Below are 20,540 nucleotides of genomic sequence, written 5' to 3' on the forward strand. Positions count from 1 at the left end.
CAACAATGCAAAAGAGATCCTCTTTCTCCGCATCCTCGCCAACATCTGTTGTTGCCTGAGTTGTTAATGTTAGCCATTCTGACAGGTGTGAGGTGGTGTCTCATTGTGGTTTCGATTTGTATTTCCTTGATGATGTGTGATGTTGAGCATTTTTTCATGTGTCGGTTGGCCATCTGGATGTCTTCTTTGGAGAAGTGTCTGTTCATGTCTTTTGCCTGTTTCTTCACTGGATTATTTGTTTTTTGGGTGTTGAGTTTGACAAGTTCTTTATAGATTTTGGATACTAACCCTTTATCTGATATGCCATTTGCAAATATCTTCTCCCATCGGTTGCCTTTTAGTTTTGCCGATTGTTTCCTTCGCTGTGCAGAAGCTTTTTATTTTGATAAGGTCCCAATAGTTCATTTTTGCTTTTGTTTCCCTTGCCTCTGGAGATGTGTTGAGTAAGAAGTTGCTGCGACCAAGATCAAAGAGGTTTTTGCCTGCTTTCTCCTTGAGGATTTTTTTTTTTTTTAATTTTTTTTTGTTTTTCAACGTTTATTTATTTTTGGGACAGAGAGAGACAGAGCATGAATGGGGGAGGGGCAGAGAGAGAGGGAGACACAGAATCGGAAACAGGCTCCAGGCTCTGAGCCATCAGCCCAGAGCCCGACGCGGGGCTCAAACTCACGGACCGCGAGATCGTGACCTGGCTGAAGTCGGACGCTTAACCGACTGCGCCACCCAGGCGCCCCTCTCCTTGAGGATTTTGATGGCTTCCTGTCTTACACTGAGGTCTTTCATCCATTTTGAGTTTATTTTTGTGTATGGTGTAAGAAAGTGGTCCAGGTTCATTTTCATAGCCTTTATATTTTTAAAATACAGAGCCTTACCTTTGTATATTCTGTAGAATGACCCTCAACTTAGTTTTAATGTTTTCTCATGACTGGGCTCGCATCATGTATTTCTTTTGGCAACAGTTTGAGATATACCGCACAATTCACCCACTTGAATTCTGCAGTTCACCCTTTAATATATTCACAAAACTGTGCAGCCATTTTTATTCCAAAAAGAAACCCTATACTCGTTATCACCCTGAAACCCGCCCCCCTATATTCTCAGCCCTAGGTAACCACTATTTTCTATACCTATAGATTCACCTATATTGGACATTTCGTATAAATGGAATCATATAACATGGTCTTTTGTAACGGCTTCCTTTACTTAACCTAATGTTTATAAGGTTCATCCATGTTGTAGCATATGTTAGTACTTCATTCCTTTTTCTTGTTGATCATATTTCTTTGAGTAGAATTGCTCGTTCATATGGTAACTTCATGTTACCAGCAGTACATGAAAATTCTGATTTCTCCCCATCCTCATTAACACTTGTTTCTGTCTTTTTTTTTTTTTTTTTTTTAAGATTTTAAAGTACATCCAACATGGGACTCAAAACTTACTACAACCTTGAGATCAGAGTTTGCATGCCCTGCCGACTGAGCTAGCAAGGCACCCCTTGTCTTTTGATTATAGCCATCCTAGAGGGTGTGAAGTGGTATTGTGGTTTTATTTGCATGTACCTAATGACTAATAATGCTGAGCATCTTTTCCTATCCATGTTGGCCATTTGTATATCTTTGGAAAAATGTCTTTTCAGGTCCTTTACCTGTTTATGTTTAGGTTGTCTTTCTGTTTGTGGGTTTTAAGAGTTCTTTATATGTTATGGATCCTAGACCCTTACTGAATGTATGTTTTGCAAATATTTCTCCCATTCTGTAGGTTGTCTTTTCACTTTCTTTGTAATGTTCTTTGAAGCATAATGGTTTTTAATTTTGATGATTTTTTTTGAAAATTTTGTTGTTGCTTGTGCTTTTGGCATCTAAGAAATCATTACCCAATCTAAGGCTACAAGATTTCCATGTATTTTCTTCTGGGAGTTTTATAGTTTTATCTCTTAGGTTTAAGTCTTTTGAAATTGGGAAGTGTGAGGCCTCCAACCTCACTCATTAAATTTTTTTTTAATGTTTATTTATTTTTGAGAGAGAGAGACAGAGCACGAGTCGGGGAGGAGCAGAGAGAGAGGGAGACACAGAATTCGAAGCAGGCTCCAGGCTCTGAGCTGTCAGCACAGAGGCTGATGCAGGGTATGAACCCATGAACCGTGAGATATGACCTGAGATGAAGTCAGATACTTAACCGAATGAGCCATCCAGGTGCCCCCAACCTTACTCGTTTTTAAGATTGTTTTGGCTCTTCTGGGTCTCTTGCATGTCCAAATGAATTTTGGAATTGGCTTGTCAATTTCTGCAAAGCCAGCAATGATTCTGATAGAGATTGCATTGACTCTGTAGATCAGTTTGTGTGTACTGTCACTTTAAGAATATTAAGTTTTCTGGTCCATGAACATGACATGTCCATTTACATAGATCTTTAATTTCTTTCAACATTTTTGTAGTTTTCAGAGTGAAGTCTCATATATGTACACACACACATGAACTCACATATAAACACACATTTAGGGGCGCCTGGGTGGCTCAGTCAGTTAAGTGTCCAACTTCGGCTCAGGTCATGATCTCGCAGTTTGTGGGTTCAAGCCCCACATCAGGCTCTGTGCTGACAGCTCAGAGCCTAGAGCCTGCTTTGGATTCTGTGTCTCCCTTTCTCTCTGTGCCTCCTCTGCTCACACTCTCTCTCTCAAAAGTAAATATTTGAAAAAAATTAAACACACATTTACACATGCAAGCACTCCTGCAACTCTAGAATAGTGCCTGACTTAGTGTTGTTATAGAAGTGTAAATATTACTACAGTTGTTACTGATTTTTCTATATGCCTTTAACACTTTTGGGAGAGGTGTATTAAAATAGAAGAATAGTTAATACAAAAGCATTCAACATTTTTGTATTTGTTTATTTAATTTTAAATTGTTTTTTTAATTTTAAGTAGCCTCCTTACCCAACACGGGGCTTGAACTCATCACACAAGAGTCGCATCCTCTACCACCTAAGCCAACTAGGTGCCCTGCATTTAACATTTATATCTGGACCATTTCACACAAAAAATGTCCTAAGTTACTTTTTAAAAATTTTTTTTAATTTCTTTTTTTTTTAAAATAAGCTCTGTGCCCAGCATGGGGCTTGAACTCATGACCTAGGGATCAAGAGTCCGTGCTCTACCAAATGAGCCCAATAGGCGCCCCTTAGGTTACTTTTCCTTTATGCTTTAATAGAAGTAACATGTAGGAAGTATCAGTTATGATGTCAAGTGTAAACAAGTAGGTACTGTATGTATGTATGTATAGTATGATCCCATTTTTGTAAAATCTGTATCTGTTGCTTAGGTGTTATGCGTGAAAAAAATCAGAAGGAAGTGCACCAAAAGATAACTGCTTATTTGCAGCTAGAAGGATTGTGATTTACTGTTTTATTTTTTTTAGTTTTTCTCGTATTCCATTTTGAACACGTATAATACAAGGAAAGAATGTTAATTATTATTTTCATTAGAGTAGAAGCATGTAGAGATATTAGACAACTGATTTACTTCTGAGGTTTCTTCCATCATATAAAATATGATTTATATTATCTGTCTTGTCTACTTTGTTGTGAGGTTATAGAGAGATAAATATACCTGTATTTTGTAAATAGTAAAGCCCTGTGGAAATCTGTGAAAGAAAACACACTGCTCTTCAGAAATCAGGAGAGTTCATCTTTATTTGTAGACAAAGCTTAGTAGCCTTTGGGTTGTTGTGGCGTTTTAATAGCATTGACGGCCCATACTTTTATGGTATTATAAAGAGCTACATTTATCCTTGCAAGTTTTTTAAAGTACTATTCTGTTACTAATTTATTAGGATTTAAAACAGTATCTAATGGCTTTATTCACATAATTTCCCTCCAGGCATGGATGGGCAGAAGCCTTCGCGGGTATCAGAAGTTCACATATCAAATATATCTGCCCGCATGCGTAAGTATTTTAATCTTTACATTTGTGAGTCAGAATCTGGAGAGGAATCATTGTGATACCTTTACTTTTCTAGAAAAGCATTTAAATATAATTTGTTTTCGTCCTTTTAAATATTTGGTTTAAAAGTAAAGATTAGTAAATTCTTTAAAACTAAACTGGTGACTTGGCTACATAGAATTTTTTTCCTGTTATGTTGGGAAATTTAAAATAATGTTCTGTTGAAGGTCAGTTGAACTGAGAACCAGAAAAATTCCTTTAGATATACAAACATCTGAGATCTAAGGATATCCACAAGGGGATTTATTTACTTGTCAAGTTTGTCTTTACTATGTTGGAAACACTCCTAAAGTTTATCAGGTAAAGGCATTGTGATACACCATGGGGAAAAAAAACACAGGTTTTGAAGTCTCATAGGTTTGGTTTTAAATTCTGGAGATGCTTGTGGATGTCAAAAAGAAACTAAAGTTTTCAGGAAACAGAAAATTGCTGAGATTGGCAACATTTTAGGTCAGAATGTTGCCGAGAAACAGTAGCCATGGAGAAGACAACTGTGATTCGAGTTCATGCTAATAGGTTAGTTCATCCTCAGAAGTGGTGGTAGCAGTAGAGCTGATAAATGTGAAAGAAGAAATGGAAGGAGGAAACATATCTGATTAGGTAAGAATACATTCTGTCCCCTTTTTATCCTTAAATAGGTGGTTCATCTTACCTCTGTAGACTACCAAATACTCTGGCCAGGGTTACTGTGTCCTCTATTCTGACTCATGTAAGAGACAATTCTTTTTTTTTTTTTTTTTAGTGTTTATTTTTGAGACAGAGAAAGAGCATGAACGGGGGAGGGTCAGAGAGAGAGGGAGACACAGAATCTGAAACAGGCTCCAGGCTCTGAGCTGTCAGCACAGAGCCCGATGCGGGGCTTGAACTCATGAACTGTGAGATCATGACCTGAGCCGAAGTCAGACGCTTAACTGACTGAGCCACCCAGGCGCCCCAGAGACAATTCTTGATTAATTAGAATGTTCTCATGTGTTGTGATTGGCCCCAAGATTGAATTTGATTTAAGGCCATTTCCCAACCTAGGGAAATTCATGTTCTCAAAGAAATTGTGATAAGATTTGTAACCTCTAACTAAGGTAGACTTGTTTTATGAATCAGGAAGATAGTGATGAGATGTAGTTATAGTGTATTTATTTCTCTTTCCTTTTTATCTAGCTACATTCAGGTTATCCAACAGATTGTTCATCAAAGACTTGAACTGAGTGTAGTGGACACTGGCAAAACGTCTATTTCCCATATTTATTTAGAGGTCTCTTAAGCAACTACATAGCTGAAACTTAGAAAATAAGCAAAAATATAATCTGAGCATATGGGAATTGATGTACCATATCTGTGTGGTAAATTGCTCGTTTCCTTAGACTTAGCCAGAGTCTTATATTTTATGCATTTCCAACTGTCTTGGTTACACATTTTTGTAAGAAAATGTGTGGCTTGAAAGTATTAAATAAGAGTGTTGAGAAAGGAAAATGTTTTTATTTGCCAAGCGTGGTCCTGAACACCTGCTGCTCTGTCTTCAGAACACATTTGGAGGATGTGTAGAGAAAATGATGCAATGTGGATGCGGTGACACAGCTCAGTGTTGAAATTGTAGCATACAATTTTGTGTAAGCCTGAAGTAATTCTCTGTCCTTCAGTGATGGAATGTATCAGGTTTTATGCCTTGTTATATTACTCTCACTTTGCGGTTTTTTTCTTTCCTATGTAGACCAGTTATGCCTGTAACATTGAATATGAACATGGCTATGCCTTCCTGGTAAGTAAGAATTATTCAATAAGACCTTTTTATTTACACTTAGTTTTTTTGTTTTTTATTAGAAGTGCTTTTGCATATAGCAATTTTTAATTAGCTATTTTTAAGTTGCAAAGTTACATAATTAACTTTACGTTTAACCTTTAATTATTTAAGTTTTGTATTTTAGATTCAGGGGTAAACTTGAGGAGCTGTGCCAAGAGGTAGAGGAATGGGAGAGAATAGGTGGATAGAAATAGTGTAGAAAATATCTCCTACTGCCTGATAAACCTTTGTTGGTTTGAGTGACCCCATGTGGCATAACTCTGATTAAGCCACAACCTTACACCCTTCCAACCTCTTGTTTTTGTGGAGAGTTGACAAGTTTTTAAGGAGACCACTTCCTCTTCCGCACTCTCAAGATATTTTCACATTCCCTGTATGTTTTATAGTCAGGAAGTAGAGTCAGTTCTTCGTTCCTCTAAGCTACTTCCAGTCTATTGTCCTCTTGTCCTCTCTACTTGTTGCCACCCATTTCTTACCCACCCCTTCACTTCCTTTCTGTCTACCCTAGATTTCTTGGCAGTTTTCACAGGTTCCTGCCTATTTTGCCCTTTGGTTCTTTCATCTTCCTTCTCTGGCAAAACTCCCATCCAGAACCACAGTTTCTAGCGAACGTAGCTAGAGACCACAATGAGAGGATATAACTCAGTAGGGAAATGGAAAGGGCCTGACAGAGAAGAGGAAAGCTTCCTTTGGGGCTCTGGTTTGAGGTACCTACAATGTATGATGAAAACGTTTTGAAGAATGTGGCTAGAGATCAGTATAATACCTCTGCTTAATAGCTATGAGATGGTGGGGGCGCCTGGGTGGCGCAGTCGGTTAAGCGTCCGACTTCAGCCAGGTCACGATCTCGCGGTCCGTGAGTTCGAGCCCCGCGTCGGGCTCTGGGCTGATGGCTCAGAGCCTGGAGCCTGTTTCCGATTCTGTGTCTCCCTCTCTCTCTGCCCCTCCCCCGTTCATGCTCTGTCTCTCTCTGTCCCAAAAATAAATAAACGTTGAAAAAAAAAAATTAAAAAAAAAAATAGCTATGAGATGGTGCATGAGAGAGTGACAGCGTAAAGTAGCTCTGTCCCATTGGACTGACCTATGGTGCAGTAGAAGGGGAGGGGAGTGGCTGGAACTCATTGCAGACTTTTTAGGGGAGTGTGCATCGCAGTTCCTGCTTGGGTGTAGGACTGGATTAGGTATTTTCTTAGATGTTCTTACTCTAAAATTATGTGGCAGTGTGATTTTTTAACATTAGAATCTGTATCTAGCTGGTGAAAGGAACGTGTAGAATGTCATATTCACACATTTAAGTTCTGTTTTGGCCTCTGTAGACATTTTAATTTGAGTTTCATGTTCATGGTTTGCCCTTTTAATCCAGACTACCATGAGTTTAGTGAAATGTACTTACCATAAATACATATTTTTAGAATCAAATAGCTCTTTTAAGATTTTGCCTTGTTTTCCAGGTTCGATATTATTGGGCTTTCACCAGAATCACAGGAGGATGAACCTGGAATTAAACAGGCAGCAGAAAATGGTAAGTACAGAAAAATTTTACGAAGACAAAAGAATTCTTATTTTAGTGGCTTCAGTAGTTTTATTGATACTGATGAAATCCGGTGTACAATTATCTGAACTTAGTAGGTGATGCTATTTCCTTTCTTTCTGATCACACTCTAAGTTGTTTGCCAAATGGACTCCCTTAACTGTAGGCAGCGAAGGTGAGGTGAATAGGGAAGAATGGTCTTTATCAAACTTAGTATCTGTGGATACATAATTTTGCTTTTATTTACAGCAGCTAACAGAGAAAATGGCAACTTAATCGTTGTGGCCAGTTATCTTCATTAAGGAGACTTGAATTAATGATGGATATAATGATATAATCATGTGTGATGCAAATTATGTTAGTGGTTAATTTTCGTGTGGTAATAATAATAGATGCCGCTGATTGAACACTTAGCTGTTTAAAACGACAGGTAACTCTTGTATGACTTAGCAGGTGGGGTGACCTTGAGGAGTAAAGCTTTGCGAAATTCAGGGGAAGTGGTCCCAGCACTGCTTGCCGGTGGGCAAGCAGCTACCAGTCGCCAGGCCCCCACAAGCCTTCTCTCCTCCCAACTGGGCCTTTTCTGCCACTTCTGCTTCCTCCATGCCACTGTAAATAAATCCCTTAGGTTTCCCAGCACTTCTTTTATTTCTTAACCCCCTGTTCCTATTTTCTAGCCCATTCGTCCATGCCATAGTCAGGGTGTTGCTTGCTTTTCATGCTCAGTCTAAGAACTAAACTTTATATAAAAAAGAAAATAATTTTTCATTCAGGCGTTTGTTTTTTGCAGTGTTTTAGAAAAAGCAGATTTTTATTTTTTGATAGAAAGGAAGTATGAAATTGGAAATTCTGATCTTAAAAAATGAAACTCTTGGGGCACCCGGGTGGCTCAGGAAGTTGAGCACCCGACTCTTGATCTTGGCTCAGGTCATAATCTCATGTTTCGTGGGTTCAGGCACTATGTCAGGCTCTGTGCTGACAGTGTGGAGCCTGCCTAGGATTTTCTCTTTTCCTCTCTCACTGCCCCTCCCCTGCTCGCACTCTCTCTCCCAAAATGAATACATAAACTTAAAAAAATAAATAAAATGTCACATTGTTGTAAAAAAATTAAACTCTTTCACATATGTAAAAAATGAAAGGACGGGGCACCTGGGTGGCTCAGTGGGTTAAGCATCTGACTTCAGCTCAGGTCATGATCTTGCGGTTCATGAGTTCAGGCCCCATGTCGGGCTCTGTGCTGGCGGCTCAGAGCCTGGAGCCTGCTTCGGATTCTGTGCCTCCCTCTCTCTCTCTGCCCCTCTCCTGCTTGTGCTCTTTCTACCTCTCAAAAATAAACACTAAAAAAAAAACACATAGCACTGATTATAAAGAAAAATTTGAGGAGTCAGCAGTTTTATAGTTAATGATTTGTGTCAAAGTGTTCTGCAAAACAAAAGAACCCTTTGATTTTTTTCGTACATCATTTAGTGGCTATAAGAAAAATTAGAGTTTTAAAATAATAGAAATGAACTTTTTTTTTTTAATGTTTATTTCTTTTGAGAGAGAGAGCGAGCAGGGAAGGGGCAAAGAGAGAGAATCCCCAGCAGGCTCCCCTGAGAGCACGGAGCCCAACACGGGGCTCAAACCTGAGAACCGTGAGATCGTGACCTGAGCCGAAATCAAAAGGTGGACACTTAACTGACTGAACCACCCAGATGCCCCTAGTAGAATGAACGTTTTATTTATTTATTTATTTATTTATTTATTTATTTATTTATTTTATTTTATTTTATTTTATTTATTTATTTATTAAAAATGTTTGTTTTTTTAGACGTTTTATTTATTTTTGAGACAGGGAGAGACAGAGCATGAACGGGGCAGGGGAGGGTCAGAGAGAGAGGGAGACTCAGAATCTGAAACAGGCTCCAGGACACTTAACTGACTGAACCACCCAGGTGCCCCTAGTAGAATGAATGTTTTATTTTATTTTATTTATTTATTTATTTATTTATTTATTTATTTATTTATTTATTTATTTAAAATGTTTGTTTTTTTAAACGTTTTATTTATTTTTGAGACAGGGAGAGACAGAGCATGAACGGGGGAGGGTCAGAGAGAGAGGGAGACTCAGAATCTGAAACAGGCTCCAGGTTCTGAGCAGTCAGCACAGAGCCCGACACGGGGCTCGAACTCACGGACAGTGAGATCGTGACCTGAGCCCAAGTCAGACGCTTAACCGACTGAGCCATCCAGGCGCCCCAAAAATGTTTATTTTTGAGAGAGAGTGCGAGCAGGGGAGGGGCAGAGAGAGAGGGGGACAGAGGATCTGAAGCAAGCTCCATGCCAACAGCAGACCGCCTGATGTGGGGCTCAAACTCATGCACCACGAGATCATGACCTGAGCTGAAGTCAGATGCTTAACTGACTGAGCAACCCAGGTACCCCTAGAATGAACTTTATAAACACTGTAAATCACAAACCATGTAATCTACATTTCTTAGGATTTAAAATGGCAACTTGAGGTACAAATTCCTATGATTCATTGAAGAGAGAGAAATATAGAATGTATTTGGGCAGAATTGACGCAGGTAAAAGAATATCCATTGATTGGTAAGAGAAAGAACTTTTGTTTACAAATGACATAAGTAATTGGACAGGGGTGTCTCACTGGCTCAGTTGAAAGAGCGGAGTATGCGACTCTTGATCTCAGGGTTGAGTTCAAGCCCCACATTGGGTGTAGAGATTACTTAAGAATAAAATCTTAAAAAAAAAAAAAAAAAAAAAAGGAAATAATTGAACTATTTAAGCAACACCTGCCAAATATGAGTTTTATAATGAAAATACATCCTCCTTTTATATTTTAATAGAGTGCTTCAAGTTTTTCACGTATTATTCACCTTTAACATACCTTGTGCTTTTCTGTAATTAATTTATCCTGTTTAAAATGGTATCAGGCTTAACTTTTACAGTGTTGGCGATTTAATTTTATGTTGTTTTTAGTAAAAGCTTTGATAGAGCAAGAGATGAAGAATGGCATTCCTTCTAACAGAATTATTTTGGGAGGATTTTCTCAGGTAAGGTAAAGTTTGGGTGATATGTCATTGGTATATTTATCTAGAAAATCTGTGGTTCCCATCCTTTTCTATGGAGGAGTCTTTTTTTTTTTTTTAGTAGATGTTGTAGAATCTGTTACACTATTGTTAATGCTGAATTAAGTTCAAATGGATTACATATAGTTAATTACAAGAGTGTTCTCTTTTGCTTTTCTAGTTTTCTCTCTTCAGCTATTGCCTTTCCCTTCTAAATTATATCTTTAAAATAAATTTATTTGGCAAATTGATAGGAACTTGGAATGTATTTTCTTAAAATACTAATACACACATAGCTAGGTTTCTAAGTTGATGCTATGTACCCCTTTAAACAAAACTCTAATTTAAACACAGGTATAACTCCCCTCTCCTAGGAGGAGACTACTGATAGGAACAATACATTAGAAGACAGGAGAATTTCTTCTCTCTTTCTGTCACAGATTCCCGGTGGTTGAGCCCCATAGACTCCCCCTGCAATCCCCTTGAGACAAGATCTAAGTAGGGGCTCCCACAAAGTGACCCACAATGCTGGGGGCTGCTGGTTGTCCCCGTTGCGTTCTTTCTTCCCACTGGAGGAACTGGAGGCTCCGGGGAGACTCTCTGGGTGGCGCTGCACTGGTCAGCGTGTAACCACTTCTCTTCCCTTCCAGTGTGGTCTTTCTTGGTCTCTGTGGGACAGGGGTGCCTCCGCCTCCCCTCCGTGTACTAGGATTCTCTCAGTGGTGCCCTGTCCATGATTAGATGTTAGTTCTTGTAAGAGGGAGCAAAGTTAGGAATGACCTGTGTCCCATCTTGGTGACGTCACTCTGTCATCTTTCTTCTTTTCATCTTGTAAAATAGATTTTAGACTTTAAGTATGTGATGTTTATTTTTGGTATCTTCTTCTTTCTATACTTTTTCTCCTACCTTCTATACTTTTTCTGCAGACGTAGTTACCTCATATTGACCTTATGTCTTTATTTCACCTATCCCCACATTGCTGTAGCTTCTAATCTGTGAATCTTCTAAATCAACAACTTAGTGTGCAGACTGAATACCTGAATTTGGGCAATGTTAGAATTATGGAATTAATTACGGAATTATTTAGAAGTTAAAATCTAGTAGACAGTTTGTTGATTCAATATGGTAAAAAAGATGTTACTGATTTGGTATTTATTGAAGTTCAAGATAATGTCTATTGTAATACACATTGTGCCATAAATATAGGTATAGAAATGAATGCTTGATTTGAGTAGGAAGCTAACATAGGAGGCTATGTGGTTGGGATTCATTGATTACAGAAAGCAACTCCTAGTACCGTAAGCCAGAAAGAGCAAGTTATGAGTCCGTGGGGTCACATCAAGGAAACCAAGGATGAGAATGAAGCAAGGCCTCAGGAAATATCTAAGACTTGGAGAGCCGTCATGACTTTCTCTCCATCTTCCTTGTTTCTCTGCCCATCTGCTTCCTTTGCCTGTTCATCTAGAGTTGGCTTTTTCTGCCGTCGCAGCCTATAACTTTGCCAGTTCTTGAGTTTACGTGTCACCATCCCAGCTGCACAGAGACAGACTCACAGTCACTGAGTTCCAGTTTCAAAATCTTGAGAAAAAGAACTTGACTGTCTCGGATGAGTTGGAATCTCATGTTCTCATGGGCCCCGGTGACCCGTGGGGATGGTCAGAGTGACATGGCATCCAGGTGACTAACGGGAATACAGTTCCCAGAGTGCAGGGTATTTAAGCTGGGGTGGATACTCTAAAGGCATCTGCTACAGGGTCCTTATTGTCTTGAATTTTTTAGAAAAGAGTACCAAGTTACAACTAGATTTGATTTTATACCTAAGACTTTTCAGAGGAGAAAATAAGTAACTAAGTTTAGAATATTCCTAAGGCATCTGTAAGTGCAAATATACTGTTAACTCTTTCTCAACTGATTGGGTGGTCCCTGTGTTCTCACAGTGATCTTCAATGTAGAGAATCTTATCCTTTAGGACATGGTGGAGTGGGGTGTTTGTGTTTCTAGGAGCTTGTCTGATCTGACTTGACATCAGTCACCCGGGTTGATTTTTTCTTTAATGGACATTATAAATAACAAGAAATCAAGTTGCTGTTAGCAGAGCATGTGTTCCATTGACTCTCTCTGTTGTCTTTCCAGGGAGGAGCTTTATCTTTATACACTGCTCTTACCACACAGCAGAAACTGGCAGGAGTCACTGCCCTCAGTTGCTGGCTTCCACTACGGGCTTCATTTCCACAGGTAGCCTGATTGAAACTTGCAGCATAAGATTACTGAGTTAAGGCAGATAATGTTGTGAGAGGGTCATTTTTTTTTTTTTAATTAATAAACTGTATATTTTTAGAGCAGCTAAGGTTCACAGCAAAACTGAGCAGAAAGCACACAGAGTTCCCACATGTCCCCTGTCCCTATACGTGCACAGCTTGTGAACACCCCGCAGCGTGGTGGTGCGTCTTTGATAATCAGCAAACCTACACTGACACACAATATTATTACCTAAAGCCCGTAGTTTACATCAATCATCCTTTTTTAAAAAGGATTTTCCTAGACTTTTGTGATCTGTATACGATACTGTCTTTACTGTAGATTGCATAGAATGGGGTAAAAAAGAAGTCCTTTTTGTCACAAATCTTCTATTTGTCAACGTTTATTTTATTTTTGGGACAGAGAGAGACAGAGCATGAACGGGGGAGGGGCAGAGAGAGAGGGAGACACAGAATTGGAAACAGGCTCCAGGCTCTGAGCCATCAGCCCAGAGCCTGACGCGGGGCTCGAACCCACGGACCGCGAGATCGTGACCTGGCTGAAGTCGGACACTTAACCGACTGCGCCACCCAGGCGCCCCACAAATCTTCTATTTGAAGTGTTTGATACATTTTAAGATACTTACAAAAGGGGAATTTTTTACACATAGAAATAACATTTTTAAATATTCAATATTCTTATTGATTGCTAGCAGAATTTTACCATAGAATATAATTTCTAAGTACTCTATAGTGTAAAGCAGTATATAACACACATGGGAGGTGTGGACATTTATTTTCAGATTCATCTTTAAATCTAGGATTTTTTTTCTTTATCATTATATAGCGTTTGTTTGGTGTCTTACACGTAGTAAGTGCTGCTGATTAACCGTCTTATTTAAATCGATTAAATAAGATCCAGCTAAAGTGTACCTCTCCTGTCAAGACACTGAATATAATAAAGAATAATTAAGATACAGTCTGCTTCAAGGAACCAGTTCGTTGGCAAAATAATAATACAAGACAGGATAATCATGTGTCCTGTAAAAGTTTATTTTTTTTAATTTATTTTTTATATGAAATTTATTGTCAAATTGGTTTCCATACAACACCCAGTGCTCGTCCCAACAGGTGCCCTCCTCAGTGCCCATCACCCACTTGCCCTGTCCTGTAAAAGTTTAAATAAAGAGTTGTGGGGAGCATAGGGATGGAAGGAATTTTATTCCCATGGCCGAATAGAACCTGTGATGTAAGTAATAACATATGTACGTGCATATCTATCTGCAGTTGTAAATGCCTGGCATAATGCTCTATACATTTGAATAAATGATACTGGTTTTTTTGTTTTTTTTTTGCAGGGTCCTATCAGTGGCGTTAATAGAGATATTGCTATTCTTCAGTGCCATGGAGATTGCGACCCTTTAGTTCCCCTAATGATTGCTTCTCTTACTTCTGAAAAGCTAAAAATGTTAGTAAACCCAGCCAATGTAACCTTCAAAACCTACCAAGGCATGATGCACAGCTCATGTCAGCAGGTAACTGTTTGGAAGCAGAGACATATTTACCACTTTTCCGTGTGATGTTTTTTTTTTTTTTTTTTTTTAATTTTTTTTTTTCAACGTTTTAATTTATTTTTGGGACAGAGAGAGACAGAGCATGAACGGGGGAGGGGCAGAGAGAGAGGGAGACACAGAACCGGAAACAGGCTCCAGGCTCCGAGCCATCAGCCCAGAGCCCGATGCGGGGCTCGAACTCACGGACCGCGAGATCGTGACCTGGCTGAAGTCGGACGCTTAACCGACTGCGCCACCCAGGCGCCCCTCCGTGTGATGTTTTTAACTTAAGTAGCATTTGATTCCTTGGGTATTTAAAGGAGTTAATTAATGAATTCACATTGAATCATAGGTGAGGACTTAGAGTTTCTTCAATTTGATTCAACAGATATTCACTGTTTTTCCTATTACATGCAAGTTTTGTGCATAATTCAAAGACAAATAAAAAACAGTCCTTTTTATTGCAATTTAAGCTAAATTAATTAAAATTTAATAGGGGAGAAGGGTATATATCCAAATGTGTAGAAAGCAGAATGTGATACGTGTTATATTAGAAGTTTTTAAAAGCATTCTAGAAAACTGAGAAAAGCTGAGATTCCTTTTGTTTTGGGAAGTACAGAGATCATGAAGGAAGAGCTGGATTTGAAAGAATGGGTAGGATTTGGATAGCAGGTGTACAGAGAAAGGACTGTGGGGTAGGGAAAGCAAGCTGACCAGTTGGGCCATAGTCTTATGAAAAGCTGGGTGTCCTCATAAAGTAGTTACAAGGAAGAGTTTTAGGGTAACGGAGGAGACGATAATAATGATTGAGTTTAGTGAACGTACTGAGATTGATGTACCCCCATCATAGCAAAATGGGATGTTGGAAATACTTGTCTGGAGCTCAGGCCTGTAGTAGAGATTTAGAATAATGGCCAATATTATTGATCACTGAAGAATTACCATGGGGGAATATCAGGAAAAAAGCTGAGGGGTAGAACTTGTTTGAGGGGGGTAGGATTAGAAAGGAGTTAGGTGTTGAATGAGAGTACGAGAGGAGAGAGTTTCAGAGCGGTTGGGTGCCTGGCTGGCTCAGTCAGAAGAGTGTGTTGCGACTCTTGATACTGGTTTTGAGTTTGAGCCCCAAGCTGGGTGTAGAGATTGCATACATATATACGTACATACATGTGCAAACTTTTTTTTTTAATTGGTTAAATTATTTAAGGAAAAAAAGAATTTCAGAGTGGAAGGGAAGAGTGTCCCATGATTCAGAGAACAATTAAGGAAAAACAGGCCAGGAAGAAACTATCCCATAGTAAGCCATCTGGGACCTTGGATGCTTGGAAATGGAGCCTGCAGTGGATTGAGTGAACTAGATAGGGATAAGGACCTTTATTAAAAAGGTTTTTGTGAAAGGGGGAAAGAGTAGGAAGGCTCTTTAGTCAATGGGAGAAAAAGACTCCCATGGGTGGGGAAGAAGGAGGGAGAAAATGAAGTGAAGGTAATAATCTAATGGGAGAATCTTAGGGAGATCAAATAATAATGTAGTTTAAAGCCCTAAAATGGGTAGTGCTTGCCTTCAAAGAGGAGAACATCACTTAAGAATCTAGAATAGGATGGATGAATATAAACAAGGATTGTTGAGGTGGGTAATAGTTGAGAGCTCACTTGAGATCTTCTTTGTCTTTTCAGTGAAGTGGGAGATATGGTCACTTGGCAAGAGTGAAGGAGGCCTGCATTGGTTTGGAGGCTTGAAAAGGTCTAGAATAAAAACTGATTACCAATCGTTAAGGTAGTCCAACTTAACTTAGCTTTGCAACCACTGAGTGGGTCTGAATCATTTGCTTTAGGGGCAGAGAAAAGAGGTATTAATATGATTTATCCAGAAAGACAAGGGGGCCTAGGATTCTAGGGTGTTATTGAGAACATAGTTGAAACTGTCAGCAAGTTTTGAATCCAGAAAGCAGGTGGGCTGACACTCAGGATCCAGGAGGGACTGAGGGTCTAGAGCAGTGGTTTTCTTTCTTTTTTCTTTTTTTTTTTTTAATATGAAATTTATTGGCAAATTGGTTTCCATACAACACCCAGTGCTCATCCCAACAGGTGCCCTCCTCAATGCCCACCCCCTACTTTCCCCTCCCTCCACCCCCCTTCAACTCTCAGTTTATTCTCAGTTTTTAAGGGTCTCTTATGGTTTGCCTCCCTCCCTCTCTCTTTTTTCCCCTTTCCCTCCCCCATGGTCTTCTGTTAAGTTTCTCAGGATCCACATAAGAGTGAAAACATGGTATCTGTCTTTCTCTGCCTGACTTATTTCACTTAGCATCACACTCTCCAGTTCCATCCACATTTAGAGCAGTGTTTTTCAAAGTAGGCTTTACATTACAAATACCCTGGAGCCTAATAGAAATGCAGACACCAGAACTTCAAACTCCGCATTTCTTTTTTTTTTTTTTTTTTTTACCTTTATTTATTTTTGAGAGAGCGCAAACTGGGGAGGGGCAGAGAGAGAGGAAGACACCAAATCCCAAGCAGGCTCTAGGCAGGCTCTGAGCTGTCAGCACAGAGCCCAGCACGGGGCTCCAACCCACAGACCATGAGATCATGACCTGAGCTGAAGTCGGATGTCTGACCGACTGAGCCACCAATCAAACTCTGCATTTCTGATTCAGCACATTGGGGGTTAGCAGGTAAACTCAGGTATCTGTGTTTGTATAGATGTGTTTTTAAAATAAAAGCTCTAGGGGAGCCTGGGTGGCTCAGTCGGTTGGGCGTCCGACTTCGGCTCAGGTCATGATCTCGTGGTCCGTGGGTTCGAGCCCCGCGTCGGGCTCTGTGCCGACAGATCAGAGCCTGGAGCCTGTTTCAGATTCTGTGTCTCCCTCTCTCTCTGACCCTCTCCCGTTCATGCTCTGTCTCTCTCTGTCTCAAAAATAAATAAACGTTAAAAAAAAAAAAAGCTCTATTGGGGCACCTGGTTGGTTCAGTTGGTAGAGCATGTGACTCTTCTAAGATTTTATTTAAGTAATCTCTACACCCAGTGAGGAGCTTGAACTCAAAACCACAAGATTAAGAGTCTCATGCTGTACTGACTAGCCAGCCAAATGCCCCAAGCATGTGACTCTTGATCTTGGAGTTGTGAGTTCAAGGCTCATGTCAGGCATAGAGCTTACATACAAAGGAAAAAAAAAGTAAAATAAAAGCTGATGATTCTTTGCAATCACATTGGAGAACACTGGACTGAATGATTAGGAGCAGAAAGTGAGAAGAGATAAAAGGCACAAAATATTTTATGCTATGGATTTAGCATTTCATTCTAATGAGGGAAGGCTAAAAGCTAGGTTTTTCCACCCAAGCTTAGTTGACAGTAATTGTATCCTTACTGATACTTCTCGGGATAGGTGTTGTCACTCCTAAGGCCCTTTGTCCGCACTCAGCCCCAGTGTTTTGTTCAAGTAGAGCAAAGTGCAGACCATTTTCATGGGACCTCAAAATAGTTGGGAACTATCATTTGAACGTACAATAATCATCATAGTCACGGGAAATGTTCTGAACTTTCTATCGTAGCCTCATTTCTCTGTTACAACTTTTCATTTAATAGAAGTGAAAATGTGGTTTCGCCTTACCTAGGCACACTGCAGATTTATTTGGTGGTATTTTAGTGGGGATTTAATTTCTGATTTTGTAACAGCTTGTTAAATCACTTTATTCCAAACAGGAAATGATGGATATCAAGCAATTCATTGATAAACTTCTACCTCCAATTGATTGACGTCACTAAGAGGCCTTGTGTCGAAGTACACACCAGCATCGTTGTAGTAGTGTAGAAACCTTTTCCCGTGCCCAATCTTGAAACTTCGGAAGTTTGCAGTGTTAAAATGTTTTGCAAATACGCACCGATAACACAGACTACGTAATATCTTCTTGTGGGAAATAATGGTCTTTTAAGTTTCTATACGTGTATTTGTATGATTCAGAATATACTAGTATTAAAATAGGTGAAGCAGCTGACTTTTTCCCAAATGTAATTCAGCAAAATAATAAAATACTGTAACCAGATTTTTTATTACATCATTTGAAAATTATCAGTATGCTTAATGAGAATTTGTTCAGGTATAAAGGAACAGTTAGGATATGAATTATTTGTGCATCTTGTGACTTAGTCTGCGGACTTACTCCAAAATGTAGACACCATGCATTATCTGTATTTTTATATATGTGTTCCTTACATACTTAATGATTGCACTACATAATGAGAGTGAGGTGTTACTGCATTATTCCCAGTAACGGGAGTAATGCTTCTAAGTGTCAGTAAAGAGTAATATTGCTCTCTCCAGTTAATGGCCCTTTTATTTTGGGGACCAGGCTTTGCTTTCCCTGATATCATTTCTATTTAAGGTTTTTTTTTTCCTCTCCAGAAAGGTGTTTTCTTTTTTATCCTTCATAAAAGACCAAATATTGGCTCCTTGCTGTAGACCTCTCCTGCCAATACATGCTGTAATTTGACATTCTGGATCACAGATTTGATGGTATTTTAAATGTATTTACACTTACATAAAGACACCTGACATCACTTTAAACTTCCTACACTACTTACTTCTTAAACTATACCTTACTTAGTCCAAAGTTAGACCGATATAGTTATTAGAATCTTCAGTCTAGATAATTGGAATAATTCTGTGGTTGTATTTTTCTGTAATTAATGGAAGGGTAATTATGTCATATTCTAGTATGTTCTCGAATATTTAAGACAGATTTTAAAAACTGTAATTTCTAAGATGATTTGCTCTAAGATGATTCTCTTCGTAGCATAGTTTTAGTTTGTTTTGTACATATGTTTGAAACCAACTACTGTAGGAAATGAACAATCCTTTAGAAAAATTTGCTTTATTTTTATCTGCCAATGGACTTATTTGAAGACTTCACTTTAGTCAGATGTTTTTTTTTTATTTGATTTTACATAGTTGAATTTTTCAGATTATTGGTAAAAATGATTTGAAAACATGTATGGGTGACAACAATGAATCACAACTCAATACATATGGTGTAGTTATCACAGTTTAACATGTAGCAAAAATGTACACTTGATATTTCTGATCTGTTGTTAATTTTTCTGCTGTATTCCAACTGACTAAAACAGTGTTAGGGATGCATCTTTATAAATGGGTGCTAATTGATAATGGAAATAATTTAGTAATGGATTGTACAGAATGTTAATAATGAAGCCATATGTTTATGTCTGGATTAAAAATTTTTAAACAATCATTTACTAAGTCATTTTGCTTTACCTTGAAGAATATAAATTGTTGTTTCAGTTATATAAATCAACAAGATCTAATTTATGGCAAGAAATATTCTGTTGAAATGTGCTGTTATGTGGGACGATGTAAATCTTTTTCATGGTTTCTACCAATGTGAAATAAAATTTAATTCTGACTTTTCTGTGACTCCTTTTTCAAATACTGTGTTTAATATTTGGATTTACCTTCAAGGGGCCGTCTGTACTGAAGGGGGAAAATGACAATGTAATCATAAGAACATATATTCAGAAGAGAATTTTTAATGATGGTATGGTTAGCCTGGAATGGAATTAGGCATGAGAAAAGCTTCTCTTGTTACTCAGTTTTTTTTTAAGATTTTTGTTTTTTGTCGAGAGAGCAAATGGAGGGGCAGAGAGCAAAGGAGAGAGAAAATCTCAAGCAGGTTCCTTGCTCAATCGCACAACCTGAGATTGTGAGCTGAGCCGAAATTAAGAGTCAAATGTTTTTAATCGACCAAACCATCCAGGCATCTCTCAATTTTAATGACCTAAAAAAAATTCTGAAGTTTGGTTTTCAGTGTTTTTAACCTACTTAAGAAGTTCGGTTTGGGGTTTGCCAGTCTCTTCCTTATTTGCAGTATGCATGGTATTTTTAAATTAGTGTCATGAGACGGTTATCCAAATAGTTTTTTCTCCTTTTATTTCACCATTAACTTCTAGCATGTCCCAATAAAGGAATCCTTTCTGTTGTGGCTCTTAAGTGGTCCTTCATTTTCTGCTTTTGAATACTTAAAACGACCAGTACCCTTTTTGTGAAGCAGCTTGTTCTATTTTTGGACAACCCTGATGGGTAAGTGGGTTCTGGACCAAAACATGGTGTGCAACCTCAACTCTTTGAGACTTCACAGCTGTGCCTTATTTCATGTGATAATCTTTATTTCGTCATCCTTTTTAAACTATTGTGTTCACAGATGTGGTCAGAGTGTGGTATTATTACTCTATTGACAGGTAATAGCAGTGCCTTATGTATATATAAATAATTGGAAAATGTGTCTACTGTTGGAATCAGTCTTATTGCTACTTTTATTTTTTTAATTAAAAAAAAATTTTTTTTGAGAGAGAG

The 20,540-nt window shown here is 38.6% G+C and overlaps 1 protein-coding gene across 1 annotated transcript in view; it reads left to right on the top strand.

Moving 5' to 3' along the window:
• LYPLA1 (lysophospholipase 1) overlaps positions 1–19,598 on the top strand; it is a 32,465-nt gene extending 12,867 nt beyond the window's left edge. Inside the window, exons 3-9 of the mRNA XM_030303712.2 lie at positions 3,875–3,940; positions 5,703–5,750; positions 7,244–7,314; positions 10,303–10,376; positions 12,525–12,626; positions 13,987–14,163; positions 17,876–19,598. Coding sequence (XP_030159572.1) covers positions 3,875–3,940; positions 5,703–5,750; positions 7,244–7,314; positions 10,303–10,376; positions 12,525–12,626; positions 13,987–14,163; positions 17,876–17,929 — 592 coding nt within the window. The 3' untranslated portion in view covers positions 17,930–19,598. The remainder of the gene's footprint in view (positions 1–3,874; positions 3,941–5,702; positions 5,751–7,243; positions 7,315–10,302; positions 10,377–12,524; positions 12,627–13,986; positions 14,164–17,875) is intronic.
• Positions 19,599–20,540: the final 942 nt, after the last annotated feature.

Source organism: Lynx canadensis, chromosome F2 (assembly GCF_007474595.2).
Source record: "Lynx canadensis isolate LIC74 chromosome F2, mLynCan4.pri.v2, whole genome shotgun sequence".
NCBI classification, from domain to species: domain Eukaryota; kingdom Metazoa; phylum Chordata; class Mammalia; order Carnivora; family Felidae; genus Lynx; species Lynx canadensis.